This window comes from Salvelinus alpinus, chromosome 23 (assembly GCF_045679555.1).
Source record: "Salvelinus alpinus chromosome 23, SLU_Salpinus.1, whole genome shotgun sequence".
Lineage (NCBI taxonomy): Eukaryota > Metazoa > Chordata > Actinopteri > Salmoniformes > Salmonidae > Salvelinus > Salvelinus alpinus.
The window spans coordinates 48058939-48081375 of NC_092108.1; the positions used below are offsets into that span (position 1 = coordinate 48058939).

General features: G+C 42.5%; 1 protein-coding gene across 3 annotated transcripts in view; it reads right to left on the reverse strand.

Annotated features, from left to right (window-relative positions):
• The window catches only part of retreg1 (reticulophagy regulator 1), a 72100-nt gene that overhangs the window by 28660 nt on the left and 21003 nt on the right, over positions 1-22437 (reverse strand). The window contains exon 1 of one of the 3 annotated variants that reach the window (XM_071362595.1): positions 8149-8377. The exons of 1 other annotated variant lie outside the window; for it this stretch is intronic. In XM_071362595.1, the coding sequence (XP_071218696.1) occupies positions 8149-8180 (32 nt within the window). In that variant the 5' untranslated portion in view covers positions 8181-8377. Of the gene's footprint in view, positions 1-4582; positions 4760-8148; positions 8378-22437 lie in introns of those variants that run through there. One more of the 3 variants, XM_071362594.1, reaches the window with a different exon arrangement.

Sequence of the window (22437 nt, forward strand, 5' to 3'; positions counted from 1 at the left end):
CAAAAGGCCTGAATACTTATCGAAATAATGTATTTCTGTTTAGTTTTTGTTGCAAAAATTTTAAAAAATGTGTTTTCGCCTTGTCATTATGGGGTATTGTGTGAAGATTGATTAGGAATAAAATGTATTCAATAAATTTTACAATGAGGCTGTAACTTAACATATGTGGAAAAAGGGAAGGGGTCTGAATTCTTCCAGAATGCACATACTTGAAAATCTATGGCAAGACCTGGAAATGGTTGTCTAGCAATTATTAACAGCTTGAAGAATTTTGAAAAGAATAATGAGCAAATGTTGCACAATCCAGTTGTGGAAAGCTCTTAGTGACATACCCAGAAAAATTCACAGCTGTAATCGCTGCCAAAGGGGATTCATTATGTATTGACTCAGGGGGTTGAATACTTATGTAATGAAGATACTTTGGTATATATGGTGTATGTGGACACCCCTTCAAATTAGTGGATTCAGCTATTTCAGCCACACCCGTTGCTAACAGGTGTATAACATTTATCACACACAGTCACACGGTCATGCAATCTCCATAGACAAACATTGGCAGTAGAATGGCCTAACTGAAGAGCAGAGTAACTTTCAATGTGGCACCGTCATAGGATGCCACCTTTCCAACAAGTCAGATCTTTACATTTCTGCCCTGCTAGAGCTGCCCCGGTAAGTGCTGTTATTGTGAAGTGGAAACGTCTAGGAGCAACAACGGCTCAGCTGCAAAGTGGTAGGCCACATAAGCTCACAGAACGGGACCGCAGAGTGCTGAAGCGTGTAATGCGTAAAAATTGTCTGTCCTCGGTTCCAACACTCACTACCGAGTTCCAAACTGCCTCTGGAAGCAACGTCAGCACATTAACTGTCCGTTGGAACCTTCATGAAATGGGTTTCCATGGCTGAGCAGTCGCACACAAGCCTAAGATCGCCATGAACAATGCCAAGAATCGGCTGGAGTGGTGTAAAGCTCGCCACCATTGGACTCTGGAGCAGTGGAAACGCATTCTCCTGAGTGATAAATCACGCTTCATCATCTGGCAGTCCGAGGGACGAATCTTGGTTTGGTGGATGCCAGAAGAAAGCTACCTGCCCCAATGCATAGTGTCAACTGTAACGTTTGGTGGAGGAGGAATAATGGTCTGGGGCTGTTTTCCATGGTTCGGGCTAGGCCCCTTAGTTCCAGTGAAGGGAAATCTTAACATTAAAGCATACAACGCTCACCCAGAGGCGGCGCTCCTAGTAGTCGGGGACTTTAATGCAGGGAAACTTAAATCCGTTTTACCAAATTTCTATCAGCATGTTAAAAGTGCAACCAGAGGAAAAAGAACTCTGGACCACCTATACTCCACACACAGAGACGCATACAAATCTCTCCTTCACCCTCCATTTGGCAAATCTGACCATAATTATATCCTCCTGATTCCTGCTTACAAGCAAAAATTAAAGCATGAAGCACCAGTGACTAGATCAATAAAAAGTGGTCAGAGGAAGCAGATGCTAAGCTACAGGACTGTTTTGCTAGCACAGACTGGAATATGTTCCGGGATTCCTCCGATGGCCTTGAGGAGTACGCCACATCAGTCATTGGCTTCATAAATAAGTGCATTGATGATATCGTCCCCATAGTGACTGTACGTACATACCCCAATCAGAAGCCATGGATTACAGGCAGCATCCGCACTGAGCTAAAGGCTAGAGCTGCCGCTTTCAAGGAGAGGGACTCTAACCCGGAAGCTTATAAGAAATCCCGCTATACCTTCCGACGAACCATCAAACAGGAAAAGCGTCAATACAGAACTAAGATCGGGTTGTACTACACTGGCTCTGACGCTCGTCGGATGTGGCAGGGCTTGCAAACTATTACAGACTACCAAGGGAAGCACAGCCACCAGCTGCCCAGTGACACGAGCATACCAGACGAGCTAAACTACTTCTATGCTCGCGTCGAGGCAAGTAACACTCCGCAGCCGATGTGAGTAAGACCTTTAAACAGGTCAACATTCACAAGGCCGCAGGGACAAACGGATTACCAGGATGTGTACTGCGAGCATGCGCTGACCAACTGGCAAGTGTCTTCACTGACTTTTTCAACCTCTTCCTGTCTGAGTCTGTAATACCAACATGTTTTAAGCAGACCACCATAGTCTCTTTGTCCAAGAACATTAAGGTAACCTACCTAAATGACTAACGACCCGTAGCACTCACGTCTGTAGCCATGAAGTTCTTTGAAAGGCCCCAACAGATCCACAGATGATGCAATCTCTATTGCACTCCACACTGCCCTTTCCCACCTGGACAAAAGGAACACCTATGTGAGAATGCTGTTCATTGACTACAGCTCAGTGTTCAAAACCATAGTGCCCTCAAAGCTCATCAATTTTTATTTATTTATTTATTTTACCGTTATTTTACCAGGTAAGTTGACTGAGAACACGTTCTCATTTGCAGCAACGACCTGGGGAATAGTTACAGGGGAGAGGAGGGGGATGAATGAGCCAATTGTAAACTGGGGATTATTAGGTGACCGTGATGGTTGAGGGCCAGATTGGGAATTTAGCCAGGACACCGGGGTTAACACCCCTACTCTTACGATAAGTGCCATGGGATCTTTAATGACCTCAGAGAGTCAGGACACCCGTTTAACGTCCCATCCGAAAGACGGCACCCTACACAGAGCAGTGTCCCCAATCACTGCCCTGGGGCATTGGGATCTTTGTTTAGACCAGAGGAAAGAGTGCCTCCTACTGGCCCTCCAACACCACTTCCAGCAGCACCTGGTCTCCCATCCAGGGACTGACCAGGACCAACCCTGCTTAGCTTCAGAAGCAAGCCAGCAGTGGTATGCAGGGTGGTATGCTGCTGGCGATAAGCCAATAAGTAAGCTAAGGACCCTGGGACCAAACACCTCCCTCTGCAACTGGATCCTGGACTTCCTGACGGGCCACCTCCAGGTGGTAAGGGTAGGTAACAACACATCCGCCACGCTGATCCTCAACACGGGGGCCCCTCAGGGGTGCGTGCTCAGTCCCATCCTGTACTCCCTGTTCACTCATGACTGCGTGGCCAGGCACGACTCCAACACCATCATTAAGTTTGCAGACGACACAACAGCGGTAGGCCTGATCACCGACAACGATGAGACAGCCTATGGTGCCAGGATAACAACCTCTCCCTCAATGTGATCAAGACAAAGGAGATGATTGTGGACTACAGGAGAAGGAGGACGCCCCCATTCTCATCGACGAAGCTGTAGTGGAGCAGGTTGAGAGATTCAAATTCCTTGGTGTCCACATCACCAACTATCATAGTCCAAACACACCAAGACAGTCGTGAAGAGGGCTCGACAAAGCCTATTCCCCCTCAGGAGACTGAAATTATTTGACATGGGTCCTCAGATCCTCAAAAGGTTTGACAGGTGCCCCATCGAGAGCATCCTGACTGGTTGCATCACTGCCTGGTTTGGCAACTTCTCGGCCTTCGACCGCAAGGCACTACAGAGGGTAGTGCGTAAGGCCAAATACATCACCGGGGCCAAGCTTCCTGCCATCCAGGACCTCTATATCAGGCTGTGTCAGAGGAAGGCCCTAAAAATTGTCAAAGACTCCAGCCACCCTAGTCATAGACTGTTCTCTCTGCTACCGCACGGCAAGCGGTACCGTAGCGCCAAGTCTAGGTCCAAAAGGCTTCTTAACAGCATCTACTCCCAAGCCATAAGACACCTGAACAGCTAGTCAAATGGCTACCCAGACTATTTGCACCCCCCCCCTCTCGTTTATGCTGCTGCTACTCTCTGTATATTATCCATGCATTGTTACTTTAACACTACCTACATGTACATATTACCTCAATTACCTCGACTAACCGGTGCCCCTGCACATAGACTCTGTACCTGTATCCCATGTATATAGCCTCGCTACTGTTATTTTACTGCTGCTCTTTAATTATTATTTTTTACTTATCTATTTTTTACTTAACACTTTTTTTCTTAAAACTGCATTGTTATAAGTAAGCATTTCACTGTAAGGTCTACACCTGTTGTATTCGGCGCATGTGACAAATTTTGTATTTCTCTTCCACTTTGACATTACATACTATTTTGTGTAGATCGTTGACTAAAAAAAAGAAAGAAATTAAATCCTTTTTAGTCCCACTTTGTAACACAACCACATTTTGAAAAAGTCAAAGGGTGTGAATACTTTCTGAAGGGGTTTACCCGGATTTGCATGGTGTACTCTCATGAATGGTCTCTCCATCTCTCGAGGTGTCCTTGCTCAAGGAGTAGGATAGTGGATAGGCAATAGGTACTAAAGTGCTATGACCCCAAGAACCCTAACACCGTGCCCTTAAACACTAATCGCGTTGACAGATGTGGTTACTGAACACTACCTAACTCTTTACAAATCTCCACCTCTTTAATCTGACATTTTCTAACGACTGGAAAGTAGGTCGAGCTTTATGAGCTGCTTGTAATTTAATCCCCCATGTGACCCTGGAAAACCTGACAACTGCATCACACTGTATTAGCTTCAAGGAAATTCCAAAGCATAGAGTAGGTGGAAAATTATATATAAAACTACATTACCCAGCATGCCTTTCAGAAAATCTCTCTTCGTTTGTCGTGGGAGCGTTTGACATATGATGGAGAATTGGCATCACTGGACCTTAGCTCTCAAAGAAAAGGCTTTCAAAGTCAGCGCAACACAGGATTTCTTGGCAGGTTGCGGACATCTATTAATTAACTGAAGTTCATTTGAGCGGTGCCCTTTCCCTGCTCGTTACCCTCGCTCCCAAACCCACCTTCCACCCCCACACAGCTGTCCCTTTCCCATTTGTTTTGGTTGCGGATTTTTCAAATATCCACCATAATGCACCCCTTTGCCTGCTTCCTCTTAAGCTCCATTCTAGGGTTGGGTGGTATACTATATTTTACGATATACCGGTATTGATGCACGAACCGGTTTGAGTTTTTACATTACCTTCTATAACTGTATTTGAATGTTAAATTTTATACACCGTGTTTTATAGTTTACTCCACTACTTGAGTCATCTCTCGCAGCTCTCTCAATGCCGCTTTCCACACAGACCTAGCCCCGCCCCCTGTCACTTACGGAGCACATTTGTTGCTCCTCAACCATGACACACTTGCGTTCAGTCTGCATGGTCAGTGCAGCACATGCAACAATGTTGATGACAACGATGCTGTTTTCAATTTGCTTCTTAATATTAAACAACTAACGTTCTAGCGGCCTTTAATTACACTATTAGTTTGTGCTTCTTACATCTGAAAAAACTACTAGTTTGTCTTTTCTTTGTCAGTTGGGCCTAAATCGTGTTAGCCGCTAATGCTAATCGCTGGTTAGTTGACTAGCTAGCTAGCTAATAAATGTACTGAGTCAGAGCAAACGTAGCTAGCTATCCAGCCTGATAATCCCAGTGATGGTGTAGATATAAATCAGTATGTTGTTTGTGCAACAGTATCTTCTAAATCAAAAAGGAATACGCGAAGCATCATTATGTTAGCTACATGAAGTAGCTAAGATAAAGAATATAGGGTCCAATAGGAAACACGTATTAACACTTTGGTTCCTACCCTGTCACAATAACTTCTGGCATTTTCCTTCATTGTCATGGCAAACAGCACTGTATTCAAAGTGCCCACTATTATATTCTAAGTATAGAATTAGAATAATCATTATATTTCCATGATTCCAACAGTTCACCCAAGTGTTTTGCTCTAAAATCGCAATTGCAATATCGTGCAGCCCTACGTGGCAGTGTGGAAATTACCTCAAATGAGTGGAGGAAATGCAGAAATTTTGAAAAAGTATAGTGATATTATATTTTGGCCATATCGCCCAGCCCTACTCCAGACCCCTCTCACTCATCAGCCTGGAAAAGAGCAACAGGCCAGGGTAGGGTCTCTCCTGAACTCCACCCCCAGCGCCCCATCAAATTTACGCCATGTCTGACATATACCTCTGTCAAGAAAGGTCAGATTGCTATTCCCCTCTCACATTCCAGGCACGTGCTTCCCAGGGAGACAGGTTTCCAGGGAAACCATAACAGGCGCACATGTGACAGCGTGACTGAATGCTTGTCTGTGAGGCAATGAATCCTGATAAAGGTTTCACCATTTCCTGTAAAACTGCCCTGCTCCTTAGAACCGCTTAAGTACAGTGCCCTAGTATGGGATGTGGTCTACTGGTAAACACTTTTGTCAAGTGTTCTGGTACTGGGCGAATTCCTTTTGGGAAAACACTCCTAAGGGAAACCCAAGGGAGAAAGACTGGTTCCAAGTTAACACCCAGAAGACATTGTCAAAAACATTGGTAAACTCGAAGGATACAATGCGCCGCTCACTAGGCAATACTCTCTGTATAACAGTATCCAGCTTTTGTACTGTAATGCAGTAATAGGGGCATCGTATCTTCCTTGGTAGACCAAAAGGGACAGACCAAACTAAACTTCTGTGGGACAGTGGTATTGACTGTCATGGGTAAACCCCTTCAGGGGAAAGTCCTAGAAAATCCTGGCACTCCATTCAACGTGGAGCGCAACATTTAAAAGACTTCAGATCACACTGGCTCAACCCTGCGTGATCTCTCAGAGCCTATAAAAGCCCTTAATGTCATGTCCTTGTACCTCAGTATCTTTCATCCACTGCTACTAAATGACATTTGATCTATCTACCTTTGTCTGCCTTTGGTATCCTACACTTTGGTATCCAACCCAGTGAATGATGACTGGAAGATTATAACCCTGACTATGCTAATACTGCATTATTCTTCGTGATTACTGCAACCTTAATCTTGAGCCTAACAACAGTATTTCTTGAGTTAATTGCCGTTATGCCATACATACTCCTGATATGAAATACCTTTTGTACTTCACTCAGGCTTCTGTAAAATGAGTCCTTTCCTATCTTTAACGGCATCCAAATCTAACAGTAGACACATTGCTCTGTTATTCCCAACTCATCTGGGAAAACCAAGGGGATCATTCCATGACAACAATCCTATCGAGAGACCAGAGGAGGGGCATCCAAAGCAATTGTTAGGCAGACATGTCATTTCAACCTATTGGTAATCTCTAAAATAACATGGGGAGGTACATGTCTGAGCCTCTAATGAGTCCAGTGACGGCACCTTAAAAATTATATTTAACAAACTGCCAAACAATGGGAGGAATGGCGGCCCAAAAAATCCAGAGCATCCACATATTTCCGAGGGATATAAAGAGGGAGTAAATATGTTTACCAGTCTGTGTGTGTGTACAAGAGAAAACTCCAGACGCAACACTCCAGATACAACATATATCTTTATGCCAAAGGCCCTCCGCAAGAACTTTGTGGGGATTTGTTGTCAACTTGATAAATTATATTGGCTGCTATTCAAAACCCTAAGGCAAAGTCTTGACCAGTTCACTTAAACCTCCATTTCAAAAGAGCCATCATGCACGTCTAAACCAGATAGAGCCCAAGCCCAAATTAACATTTGAGTATTTTAACAGGCGCTCTTATCCAGAGCGACTTAGAGTAGTGAGTGCATACATTTTTGTAATATTTAATACTGGTCCCCTGCGGGAATCAAACCCACAACCCTGGCGCTGCAAGCGCCATGCGCTACCAACTGAGCCACACAGCACCCATGTGGCTCTGTTGATATCACTGATATCGTGACATTTTATGCAACGATGTTGACACCTTTCCAAGTGAACACAGACTGTATTCTTTCTGTTACAGAGCTTAAGGGTATTTGAATCCAAGTTTATTTGCCTAGCCATGTTGGGTTTTGAGTTGAGAAAACTAGAGTGAATTGTATACCTCTAACTCTTAGCAATATGGATGGCATAATCTTAAGGCATGCCACACAATATAATCACAACCAATTACGTAACATGAGGAGTGTAGCACCGTATCTAGAAGACTGTTTTTTAAATCACTGACACACAGTGCCTTCAGAAAGTAGTAATAGCACAACAATATGTGGAATAAGTCAAGTGGCGTGAATACTTTCTTAAGGCACCATGAACAGAAAGCTGTAACCGCATTCAAAACTCCTTTAAACCGTTTGTTAGACTGTCAGTGTCTCTCACTTTCTCTTATTACACACTCAAAAGATGTCAAAACAAACAGACATACACGTGTACCTCATTCCTGCCCCACGGTCTTCAGGAGACATCTTAGGAGCTCTAGTTTGGTTCTGTCACGATATTAAGGTAGTCCGGAGAAGATGTGGTTTTGGATATAAGTACTTGTCTGTCACAGCAAAGCTCTACAAATCGTTCAGGTCAAGTCAAGACACAGTTGACGTGCCACACAGCGCGAGACCAGCTAGTGTTTATCTTCAATGAAGCCTGAGCTTGACTATTTCAACCAGGCCCATCTAAAAATAACACAGGTCACGCAGCATTCCATCAGGCAACTATCAAGAGGACAGAGAGGTTGGGGCAAGGTGGTGGGTGGGTGGGCGGGTGGGTGGGTGGGGTACGAATACACCAGTGACAGGGTGGGAGCTGCCCCCCTATGTCAGTGTCACTGCTCCCCTCTGTAAAGTTGAGGGCACAATCTGTTTATCAGATATCTTTGAGTGTGTGTGTGTGTTTTTTGTGAGTGTGTGTGTATGTGGGAGGGGGGGTGTATCTGTTTCAAAAGTAGAAAGCAAGCACACGTCATTGTTGTCTTTGTCGAATGTTGACGCCATATCCGGTGTAAACTACTCAGAAGTTGCGCAAATGCTAGCTCTCCCCTGCTAACAACAGTTCAGTTACAGTCTTTATTTAGCCGTAGCGGAGTAAACATTATGTTGCAAAGTTATGCAAACACGATAATGATTGTTTAGGTAGTTTTGGCCTTTTTTATAATGTTAAGGATATTTTAAGTTGAGGAGCACTGCTGGGGCTGAGTTCTGTGACTAACTGTAATCAGTTACGTTACCAGCTAAAAATTTGTAATCAGATTACAGATACTTTTGAACAACTAGATTACTTCTAGGATTACTTTTAAATTCAGAAAGGATGTTTGCGAAAAAATGGTTGACACCTTTCTGTTTTCCTAATGACATTCAAATCAGCATTGAAAAAAGGTTTAAGTTTGTTCTGCCTGAGCTAGTCTGACCACAAGTCAGAGAGCACTTTTATGACACACCCAAGTGCATTTGATGGATCACGTAAAAACGGAAAAGAGCATGAATTGGCTTTTGTAGGCCACAGTCCAAGCAATGTCTTCAAATGGTGCGACTGCTGTCGGCATCCAAAGATTATCCAACTTGAATAAACGCTAAAATGGAAAGCTGTTTTAACATATATTTATAGAATTTTTTATATCAATAAGTGCACCTCCCTGACCAAGGCCTTTCTCCCCCGATTGCTCAGTTTGGCCGGGGGGCCAGCTCTTGGAAGAGTCTAGTTGGTTCCAAACCATTTAAGAACGATGGAGGCCACTGTGTTCTTGGGAACTTTCAATGCTGCAGAAATGTTTTGGTACCCTTCCCCAGATCTGTGCCTCGACACAATCCTCTATTCCTCTCGACGTCATAGATTGTTTTTTGCTCTGACATGCACTGTCAACAGAGGGACCTTATCTAGACAGGTGTGTGCCTTTCCAAATCATGTCCAATCAATTGAATTTACCACAAGTGAACTGCAATCAAGTTGCAGAAACATCTCAAGGATGATCAATGGAAGCAGGATGCACCTGAGCTCAATTTGTTAGTTGTGAATGTTGTGAAAATAGATGTCATTCTATTGGTCATATAAATGTTTGTCTTCTTCTAATGCCGCTTAAAGGTGAAAGTAATCTAAAAGTAACTGAACGTAATCAGATCACTTTACTGAGTTTGGGTAATTCAAAAGTTACATTACTGATTACAATTTTGGACAGGTAACTAGTAACTGTTAATGGATTACATTTATATAGTAACCTACCCAACCCTGATTGTGTTGTATTGTATTTATGCCACAATTTATGCTACATTTCACCATGTTTTAACTACGAAATAAAACATATTAGACAAACATGGTAACAGAAAACATTTATAGTTTCATCCAAAGCACTTTAAGAACTTCAACAATTTATTATAGATTTTTTTATCCAAATGACTTATGCAAATCATTTGACTGTGACGAAACACTCATGACTAGAATTTTTGGTCCAATGACAGGTTTCCTTCAGAAGCACACCCCCTGCTAGTCTTCTGACCTGACTGGCTGCTTGTAGAGTTCAAAGTAACTGCTGTCTTAGGATCAGTTCCTGTAACACAGAATCAAACAAACTCTCTCTGTTTCTCTCTCTCTCTGTCACGCACACACACACACACACACACACACACACACACACACACACACACACACACACACACACACACACACACACACGCACAGCATGCCATATCAGATTTCACAACCCCACAAACATCACGGTTGTCGTGGGAACAAACAACACGTGTGTCCTATCTCAAAGCAGATTTATGGTCCAAGCACGAAGCGTAACAGGTGTTATGATTCAAACACATAATATAACACATCCAAGTCATATTCCTTGACAGCAATAGCTCGCTATAGATAACTTCTCGTTATGACTCAGATCCAGTTTTACATGTTGATTTGAGTTGAAGATTTGAATTGTTGACGTAAATGGGTGATTTGAAATGTTGTGTATACACACAAAGACCGACAAAAATAGGTGTTGAGAAATGTTGCGTAAACACTATTCAATGGGTGATTTCAAATATGTGTGTGTGCAGAGAAAGTGATGTATATAGGACCATTAAGAAACATCAAATCAAATGTCATTTGTCACATGCTTCGTAAAAAACAGGTGTAGACTAACAAAGAAATGCTTGTTTGTGTTTGTCTAAGGTAAAGCTGTGAAAGCGTGGGTGTTTCTGGGAGTGGAGGTATTTTTGGTCTATTTCCTCGGCACGTGCAGCCCATGGATCAGGGTTACGTAATCTCTGGCCTGTGTCGTCATTTTGACAGCTGCTCTGACTTCAGAACGATAGCATTCCTCAACACACCAGCATGCCAGCAGCCATGAACCCAAAACAGTAATATTTATCATTTTTTCAACTGATATCTATGAAAGTTACATAATACTCATAGAATGTTAATTAATGTGCGTTTTAGTCCTAAATTTAAACGTTTTATCCCAGCCCCCGTCCACCCAACAGTAGGCCTTTTGCCTCTTGGTAGGCCGTCATTGTAAATCAGAATTTGTTCTTAACTGACTTGCCTAGTTAAATGAAAGTTAAAAAAATAAAAAATATAAATTGTTGTATGACAATCAGGGTTGGAATCAATTCCAATCATTTTGCAGACACTATTATCCAGAGCGACATACAGTAGTGAGTGCATATGTTTTCATATTGGTCCCCCATGGGAATTGAATCGACAACCCTAGCGTTGTAAGCACTGTTCTCTACCAATTGAGTCACACTTGTCCACAACCCTAAATTCAAATAAAATTCTTGAATTCACACATGAAGTGGATATTTTACGTGGAATTCAATTCGATTTGCAACAATCTTCTGGTTATTGAACTGGAATACATATTGGAATTGTAAAAAAATATATATATTTGGAATTCAATTCAATTCATATCATAATGGGTTTAGTATCAAAATAAACTTCAGGATTTGTTGTAAATCATTTCAACTTGAAGTTATGTATTTCCAGTATAGCTGGGCTGTCTGAACACTCACATGATCAGCCCGATAGCCATAACGAATTGAATGGAAATTGGAATTTGTGGAATTGTTAGGGCTAATATTGAATTATCCACTTACATTTTTTTTTTTAACTAACATTGAGAAGAATTTAATTAACTCTGAATTACAACATTGACATGGAATTTGAATTGAATTGATGGAATTGACATGGATAGGAAATTTAATTTGTGGAATTGACCATAAATGTCATGGTCTGAACATGGAAAATTAAGAGGGGTATGTGTGTGCGTGTGTGTGTGTGTTGTATGCTTTTCCCCTATGTATTCAAAACTACTTACAGTATACTGAACAAAAATATAAACGCAACATGCAAAGTGTTGGTCCCATGTTTCATGAGCTGAAATAAAAGATCCCAGAAATGTTCCATACGCACATAAAGCTTATTTCTCGCAAATGTTGTGCATAAATTTGTTACATCCCTGTTAGTGAGCATTTCTCAATTGCCAAGATAATCGATCCACCTGGCAGGCGTGGCATATCAAGAAGCTTATTAAACAGCATGATCATTATACAGGTGCACCTTGTGCTGGGGACAATACAATTTTATCACACAACACAATGCAACAGATGTCTCAAATTTTGAGGGAGCAAGCAATTGGCATGTTGACTGCAGGAATGTCCTCCAGAACTGTTGCCAAAGAATTTAATGTTAATTTCTCTACCATAAGCCAACAGCATTTTAGAGAATGTGTCAGTAAGTCCAATCGGTCTCAGAAGCGCAGACCACGTGTAATCACGCCAGTCCAGTACCTCCACATCAGGCTTCTTCACCTGCTGAGACGAGCCACCCGGACAGCTGATGAAACTGTGAGTGTGCACAACCAAATAATTTCTGCACAAACTGTCAGAAACCGTGTCAGGGAAGCTCATCTGCATGCTCGTCGTCCTCACCAGGATCTTGACCTGACTGCAGTTCGGCATTGTAACCAACTTCAGTGGGCAAATGATCACCTTCAATGGCTATTGGCACGCTGGAGAAGTGTGTTCTTCACAGATTAATCCTGGTTTCAACGGTACAGGGCAGATGGCCGACAGCGTGTATGGCTTCGTATGGGCGAGCGGTTTGCTGATGTCAACGTTGTGAACAGAGTTCCCCATGGTGGCGGTGGGGTTATCGTATTGGCAGGCATAAGCTATGGACACGAACACAATTGCATTTTATCGATGGCAATTTGAATAAACTGTGACGAGATCCTAAGACCCATTGTCGTGCCATTCATCCACCGCCATCACCTTATGTTTCAGCATGATAATGCATGGCCCCATGTCGTAAGGGTCTGTACACAATTCTGGAAGGTGAAAATGTCCCAGTTCTTCCATGGCCTGCATACTCAGACATGTCATCCATTGATCATATTTGGGATGCTCTGGATCGACGTGTACCACAGCGTGTTACAGTTCCCACCAATATTCAGCAACTTCGCACAGCCGTTGAAGCGGGGTGGGACAACATTCCACAGGCCATAATCAACAGCCTGATCAACTCTATGCAAAGGAGATGTGTCGCACTGCATGAGGCAAATGGTGGTCACACCAGATACTGACTGGTTTTCTGATCCACGCCCCTACCTTTAAAATTTTTTTTATTCTTTTTATCTGTGACCAACAGATGCATATGTGTATTCCCTGTCATGGGAAATCCATAAATTAGGGCCTAATGAATTTATTTCAATCGACTGATTTCCTTATATGAACAGTAACTCAGTAAAATCTTTGAAATTTTTACATGTTGAGTTTATATTTTTGTTCACTGAACATAGAATTACTATTGTATTTTAGTGAGCCCATTTGAATGAGACATAAAGAAAAACCCTTATCAGGTTCCTATCATTCTATGAAGTACTACTCTGCAAGGGGTGGGCTATTTTAGTGGCTTTTTTACATGCTCCCCTCAAGTCTCCAATATCTTAGTACCTGGAAGTCCTTGAGTCTTGTGATCAATATAGGCAAAGCTGATTAGCAGCAACTATTTGGATGGAGGAGGGAAGTAAGCGGGGCTACTGATAAACAGCACCTTGCTACAAAGTAGTTGGTTGTGTAAAAATGTGCAGTAAGAGCTGCCCCAGAACCAGTATTGTGTTCTGTGTCCTAATGGTTGATGTTAGGTACAGCTGATTCTAGAGCAAACCTTAAGAGACTACTTGGACCACTTTAGTAGAAGTAGTAAATTAGGAGATGAAGAGGGTTAAACCAAGGCCTCATACCTTTTTAAAGGGTAAATCAATTGTTTTATGATAAACTGTAAGGTCTCCTCTTCAGGAGACCTCTGTGTGTGTGTTCAAACCTGTTTTGAGTGTTGTGCCCCTTCAGATACTATCAGAAGATGGACACAGTACGTCCATACTCCTCCTGTCTGGGCCCCACCGTGGCTATCTGAGGTTCTGAGAATACGAATGGTTTTCGTATTAGAAGGCCAGCATCCCCGAGTCACCTCTTCTCTGTTGACGTTGAGACTGGTGTTTTGCGGGTACTATTTAATGAAGCTGCTATGTTGAGCACTTGTGAGGCGTCTGTTTCTCAGTAGAGCCCTGGATAGAGCTCTACCGTGGTGACTTGACCCACTACTACTATCCTGTAGTGCCTTTAAAAAATACATATCAACTCACATGGATGTCTTTTTACAGATCAACTGCACCGCTGACGTGTCTCACTCCACTGTGTGGGAGTCGTTAAAAGCATATCTAAGGTGCCAAATTATTTCATACACAGCGTATGACAACAAACAGTGCACCAAACACTTATCGGAGCTATCTCAACTCATTCTAGATGTGGACAACAGATATGTCTCTTCTCCGACTCCTGAACTCTAGAAAGAGAGAGAGTGCTACACCAATCGGAATTTGACAATCTTTCCACCGAACAAACGGAGCATCTCTCTTGATGCTGAAAAGGCTTTCGACCGGGTTGAGTGGGAATATCTATTTACAGAACTAGAGAGATTTGGGTTTAGTCATTCCTTCCTGGATTACGATTTTGTACTCGTCCCCAGTGGCTTCTGTTCGCACCAACAATGTTACCTCCAGCTACTTCCCTCTCCACAGGGGGGCCAGGCAGGGTTGCTGTTTATCCCCTTTCCTATTTGATATGGCTACTGAGCCTCTTGCTATCGCACAGCGAGCGGAGGAGAGGATTAATGGAATATTAAGGGGCAACATAACTCACAAGGTGTCCTTATATGCAGATAATCTTATTTTATACATCTCTAACCCTTTGGAGTCTATACCCTATCTCTTGGACATGCTACAAGGTTTTGGGATATTCTCTGGTTATAAGTTAAACATAACAAAAAGTGTTCTCCTTCACATTTCCACTCGAGCTTACTAAGTGTCCAGTCGAGAGGTGCTTAGATCTTAACCCTTATCTGAATTGCACAATCTCCAGATTATACGACATAATACAGAACATTAATCCACCTTCCTTTGCAAATACAACATCTGCATGGGAGCCAGACATGGGTGTCGAGAAACCCGATGATATATGGCAACAAAGTATTTTGCGTATCCACTGTTGGATTCGGGGTTAAACTTCGAACATTGTTATACTCAGAAGTATAGGAACATTAGTTACAAAAGAGACATGAGGGGTGCCATAATGAAGCTTGGGTGCAGGGAACACAATCGCATGTGACAGTACTGATAAGGGGAGAAACCATTGAAGGCTCATATCACTTAGTTCTCTGCTTAGCAAGAATGATGCAATGTTTAGCGATAAGGAGGAGACTCCACCCAAAGTAGGGTATGAATACCACCACGGGGGAAACCATGTCTGTGTCTGAATTACAGCTGTATCGACCCTTTGGAAAGGATTAAACATGGTTCAGCTTCTCTAGTGTCCGTGAGTTATTTACTCAACATTAGAACCTAATAGGCTGACCACGCCGCTCGCGTCGCGTGCAAAATAAATTTAGAAATCCATGTTATTCAATTATTGCACCCACACTGCTCGCGCGCGCCAACGAGCGTCTGTGTTGCCAAGGGCTAAAATAGAAATCAGTTCTATTTCTGAAGCAGATCGCGCTGCAAGTCCTGCCTCTCCCATCTCCTCATTGGTTTATAGAAGCAGGTACCCACGTGCCATCTCCTCATTGGTTATACCCACGTGGGTGACTGAAAGATGAACAAGGTCAGTGGTGGTAATACACCTAATTTATGAAAGTTGCCAATAGCAATATGAAGTCAAGAGAAGAAAAAGCCTGGAAGGAAGAGAGATGACTAGAAACGATTTGGTTTTATGTGTGGATTAATTGGCGGAGTAGAGGACCTTGTGCATTTCAGGTAAAATAACAACTCAATGTTTATATCCCAGGACAAATTAGGTAGCAACAGTAAGCTAGCTAAATTGCCACAAATGTTTAATGCTTTTCGACCTGTCCCCAAATTAATATAATTGGTTCAGTTTATTTTGATATTTTAACCTGCGTGTCGTGATCGTGTTTGGTGAGGGGGGACAAAATAAATGTATGCACAATGGCACACGATGGCGCACGCACGCAGCCAGTTTGGGTTCCGTGTAACACCACACATCATCATTTTGCATAAGGCATGGGTTTATTCAGTTGAAGGTTTTGCACCAGCCCCATTACTCAAATGACAGATTGGCAAAAATATACCCAAATGTTGACCCCAAGTGTTTGAGATGCCACCAGAGTCCAACGACTGTGGGACACGTGTTTTGGTCATGCCAATCTTTGAGGGCCTCTGGGACCCCATTTTTTAGGCATTCTCACATATGTGTAATACAACTGTTAGCCCCAACCCGGTCACTGCCATTTTTGGGGTACTTCCCCTAGACCAGAATGCTACCATGCATCAGGCAAATGCGAAATAATTTTTATTGAACTTTTTCTTCTCCATTGTTTTTGTTTCTATGACTGTTTGTTTCTGTTTGTTTCTTTCGTAGGGGTGGGTGGTTTGGAGGGAGGGAGGGAGTGGAGGGTGGGAGGGAGAGAGGGAGAGAGGGAGGAAATGGATGGATGGGTGGGTGGGTGGGTGGGTGGGCGAATGAGGGGTTGGGGTTGTTCTATTTTGTTATAGTATCTGAAAATCTAAAATAATAGTTAAAAAAAAAACTCGAATGGTCATTCTGGAAATCTGACTTTTTAAATCTAGACTAGTGCAAATCTGAGACTATTTTAAACCATGTCTGAGAAATGCCATTTCAGTTAGTCAAATTTAATAGTGCAATTAAGATTAGGATTAGGCTTAATCTGTGTCTGTGAAACTACCCCTCAGTGTATATCATACTAAATGAAGGGTGCAGATTTAGGAACCAAATCCTACGAATTGCCTTGAGACCAGCTTGATCACACAGACAACAATATTATTTTCCTCCTCCTCTCCATCCCAGCCCCCAGCTGTCAGCGGCCATTCTGACCTGGCTAATCTCCAACTAAGCCTCGCCAGACCCGGAGCCCGCTTTACAATTACCCACAACGCACCTTTGTCTGACGGACAGCGGCAGATGACACCAACACAATAGCTAAATGTCAGACAGGAGATAGAAACAAGAGCCCAGTAGCCCACCATTATGAGGCAATTCTGGAATACCAACAAGGCAAAGCATCATGGGTATCTATTATGGTATCTGGCTTTTCCCATTCACTGCAATTGAGGTCTTCGGTCTCTAAATGCGTCTTTGTGCAAATGTACGTGATGCTGCAGGCCAAGTTGTCCCGTTTATTTATATAGCCAATGCACAACCGCCTAGTTCTGCAGTTAGGGACAACCAATTTTTAAAAATGTATTTAAATGTATTTTTACCCCCATTTTTCTCCACAATGTCATGATTACGATCTTGTCTCATCGCTGCAACTCCCCAACGGGCTCGGGAGAGGTGAAGATCGAGTCATGCATCCTTCGAAACATGACCCGCCAAACTGTGCTTCTTAACACCCGCTCGCTTAACCCGGGAGCCAGCTGCACCAATGTGTCGGAGGAAACACTGTTCAACTGACCACCGAAGTCATCCTGCATCGCCCCGGCCCGCCACAAGGAGTCGCTAGAGCGCGATGAGCCAAGAGTGGGGATATCCAACCGTTGGAATTTTTGATAAGCCGCAACCTACATTTAAAAGGACTGCCAGTGTTGGGAAGACTAAGATATGAGACTACCTATAGCAGGGTGTCCCAACTGGCAAGTTATTTGGCCCCCAAAGTTTAGACTATTTAAAAAAAGTTTTTTTGTTTTCATTGTTGGGCATAAAAGACTGTAAAAAACCCAGCAAATCAGCTACTAGTGATAAACATGTTGGAAATCTGAAATCTGTCCAACTCATCCAAACCATCTCAATTGGGTTGAGGTCGGGTGATTGTGGAGGCCAGGTCATCTGATGCAGCACTCCACTCTCCTTCTTCGTCAAATAGCCCTTACACAGCCTGGAGGTGTGTAGGGTCATTTTCCTGTTGAAAAACAAATGATAGTCCCACTAAGCGCAAACCAGATAGGATGGCGTATCCCTGCAAAATGCTGTGGTAGCCACATGGAGCCATGAAGGCCTGATTCACGCAGTCTCCTCTGAACAGTTGATGTTGAGATGTGTCTGTTACCTGAACTCTGTGAAGCATTTATTTGGGCTGCAATTTCTGAGGCTGGTAACTCTAATGAACTTATCCTCTGCAGCAGAGGTAAATCTGGGTCTTTCCTGTGGCGGTCCTCATGAGAGCCAGTTTCATAGCGCTTGATGGTTTTTTCGATTGCACTTGAAGAAACTTTCAGAGTTCTTACATTTCCCATATTGACTGACCTTCATGTCTTAAAGTAATGATGGATTGTCGTTTCTCTTTGCTTATTTGAGCTGTTCTTGCCATAATATGGACTTGGTCTTTTACCAAATAGGGCTATATTCTGTATACCACCCCTGATTGGCTCAAACACATTAAGAAGGAAAGAAATTCCCCAAATTAACTTTTAACCAAGGCATACCTGTTCATTTAAATGCATTCCAAGTGACTACCTCATGAAGCTGATTGAGAGAATGCCAAGAGTGTGCAAAGCTGTCATCAAGGCAAAGGGTGGCTACTTTGAAGAATCTCAAATAGAAAATATATTTTGATTTGTTTAACACTTTTTTGGTTACTACATGATTCCATATGTGTAATTTCATAGTTTTGTTGTATTCACTACTATTCTACAATGTAGAAAATAGTAAAAATAAATAAAAACCCTGGAATGAGTAGGTGTGTTCAAACTTTTGACTGGTACTGTGTGTCTTTCTATCCTGTAGGACCTATATGGTTAACTGAGATATCAAGAAAGAAAGCAGAGATCATGGACAGACCTCTTCCCATTTTAGTAACCATTGAGTCTATAAGTTTTGACTATGATAGCTTGCGATCTATGGTGACACCCAGCAGTTTAGTCTCTTCAACTTGCTCAATAGCCACATTATTTAATAACAGATCCAGATGAGGTTTACGGTTGAACAAGTTATTGGTCCCAAGAATGATGCTTTTAGTTTGCGATATTTAGCACCAGCCTATTGCTAGTTACCCGTTCTAAAACGACCAAGAGCTCTATGTTAATGGTGTCAGTTATTTATTTGACTGTTTCAGCCAATGTGTTTACTGTTGAGTCGTCAGAGTACATGCACACACAGGCTTTAGTCAAGGTCACTGGACAGTCAATAGTAAACACAATAATGGTCCAACTACACTCAACTGAATTTGCATTAGAGAGGCTTCCATTAAGGAAACCCCTCTGTGTTCTATTGGATAGGTACAGTGCCTTGCAAAAGTATTCATCCCCCTTGGGGTTTTTCCTATTTTGTTGCATTACAACCTATAATTGAAATAGAATTTTATTTGGACTTCATGTAATGGACAAACATAAAACAGTCCAAATTGGGGAAGTGAAATGATAAAGATAACTTGTTTCAAAAAATTCAAAAGCGGAAAAGTGGTGTGTGCATATGTATTCACACCCGTTGCTATGAAGCCCCTAAATAAGATCTGGTGCAACCAATTACCTTCAAAAGTCACATAATTAGTTAAATAAAGTCTACCTGTGTGCAATCTAAGTGTCACATGATCTGTCACATTATCTCAGTATATATACACTTGTTCTGCAAGGCCCCAGAGTCTGCAACACTACTAAGCAAGGCGCACCACCAAACAAGCGGCACCATGAAGACCAAGGAGCTCTTCAGGGACAAAGTTTTGGAGAAATACAGATCAGGGTTGGGTTATAAAAAAATATCAGAAGCTTTGAACTTCCCACGGAGCACCATTAAATCCATTATTAAAAAATGGAAAGAATATGGCACCACAACAAACCTGCCAAGAGAGGGCCGCCCACCAAAACTCACGGACCAGGCAAGGAGGGCATAAATCAGAAGAAAATGCTATGTCTGGCGCAAACCCAACACCTCTCATCACCCCGAGAACACCATCCCCACAGTGAAGCATGGTGGTGGCAGCATCATTCTGTGGGAATATTTTCCATCGGCAGGGACTGGGAAACTGGCCAGAATTAAAGGAATGATGGATGGTGCTAAATACAGGGACATTCTGAGGGAAACCTGTTTCAGTCCTCCAGAGATTTGAGACTGGGACGGAGGTTCACCTTCCAGCAGGACAATGACCCTAAGCATACTGCTAAAGCAACACTCAAGTGGTTTAAGGGGAAACATTTAAATGTCTTGGAATGGCCTAGTCAAAGCCCAGACCTCAATCCAATTGAGAATCTGTGGTATGACTTAATGATTGCTGTACACCAGCGGAACCCATCCAACTTGAAGGAGCTGGAGCAGTTTTGCCTTGAAGAATGAGCAAAAATCCCAGTGGCTAGATGTGCCAAGCTTAGAGAGACATACCCCAAGAGACTTGCAGCTGTAATTGCTGCAAAAGATTGCTCTACAAAGTATTGACTTTGGCGGAGTGAATAGTTATGCACGCTCAAGTTCTGTTTTTTTTTGTCTTATTTCTTGTTTGTTTCACAGTAAAAAATATGTTGCATCTTCAGAGTGGTCGGCATGTTGGGTAAATCAAATGATACAAACCCCCCAAAAATCTATTTTAATTCCAGGTTGTAAGGCAACAAAATAGGAAAAATGCCATGGGGGTAAATACTTTCACAAGCCACTGTATATCACGTTTCAGGTAAGACCCAAATGCAGACTGTGTTGAAGTAACAATGTTTATTGCAACAACAGGGGCAGGCAAACGACAGGTCAAGGCAGGCAGGGGTTGATAATCCAGAGTGGTGGGGCAAAGGTACAGGACGTCAGGCAGGCTCAGGGTGGGCAGAAAAGGTCAAAACAGGAAGAATCAATAGACAGGAACAGAGGGGAAAACGCTGGTACGGCTTGACGAAACAAAACCAACTGGCAACAGACAAACACAAGTATAAATCCACAGGGGATAATGTGGTAAATGGGCGACACCTGGAGGGAGGTGGAGACAATCACAAAGACAGGTGAAACAGATCAGGGCGTGACAAGGTAACTGTCCATTCGTTTGTATTTGTATTTATTAAGGATCCCCAATTTCAGCAACATGTTATGATCAACGATATCAAAGGCTGCACTGAAGTCTAACAAAACAGCTCGTAACTTCTTATTATCAATTTCTTTCAGCCAATCATCAGTCATTTGTGTCAGTGCTGAGCATGTTGCATGCCCTTCCCTATAAGCATGCTCATGTTGATTTGTTTTCTGTAAAATAACATTGTATTTGGTCTAATGTGATCATTTCCAAAAGTTTGCTAACAGGCTGATTGGTCTGCTGTTTGAACTATTAAAGGGTGCTTTGCTATTTTTGAGCAGCAGAATGACCTTTGCCTCCCTCCAGGCCTGAGGGCACACTCCGTCTTCTAGGCTTAGATTGAAGATGTGGCAAATAGGAGTCGCAATGTATTCCACTACCAACCTCAGTAATTTACCATCCAGGTTGACGGTTCCGGGTGATTTGTCCTCATAAATAAATATCAATAATTTTTCACCTCTCCACACTAACTTTGCAGAATTCAATTCTACTGTGCTTGTCTTTCATTATTTGGTCCATTATGCATGAATACGAAGGCTCAGCATTTTTTGTTTGCATGCCATGCCTAAATTTGCTAATCTTGTGAACAAAAACGTTTTTAAAGTGGTTGGCAATATCAAAGGGTTTTGTTTTGAATGAGCCGTCAGCCTCAATGAAGGATGGAGCTGAATAAGCTCATTTAAGGTACTCCAGAGCATTTTTACCGTCATTCTTTATGCAATTTATCTTTGTTCCATAGTATAGTTTCTTATTTTTGTTTAGTTTAGTCACGTGATTTTGTTTGCCAATCTGCTGTGTTGCCAGACTTATTGTCTGTTGCAAAGAAAAAGCCATCTCAGACTGGCCAATAAAAAGAAAAGATTATGATGGGCAAAAGAACACTTCTTTTGGATGTCATGTCCAAGGCCTGGTGATTGGATATTAGTCCTCTGATCAGATTAGCTGACAGTAAACTCCATGTTACAGTGATATCACATGATGGATGCCAGGAATCTAATGCAGAGAAAACTGTTAGTAACAACTAACCAGCTCAGAGAGACAAAAATGAGTAAAAGTACAGAGAACCTCAATCTCCAAGTTTCTCCTCCTGTTCCTCGAGCGAATTGTGAGACTGGCTTTAGAATACTTATTTGTCAATTTTGTGAGAAACACAAAGTGCCCAGTTTGCTGACTAATGAACACGACTCAGGTGGCATTTTCCCTAGCATGAGTCCTTTAAGTGTATCACTGTAA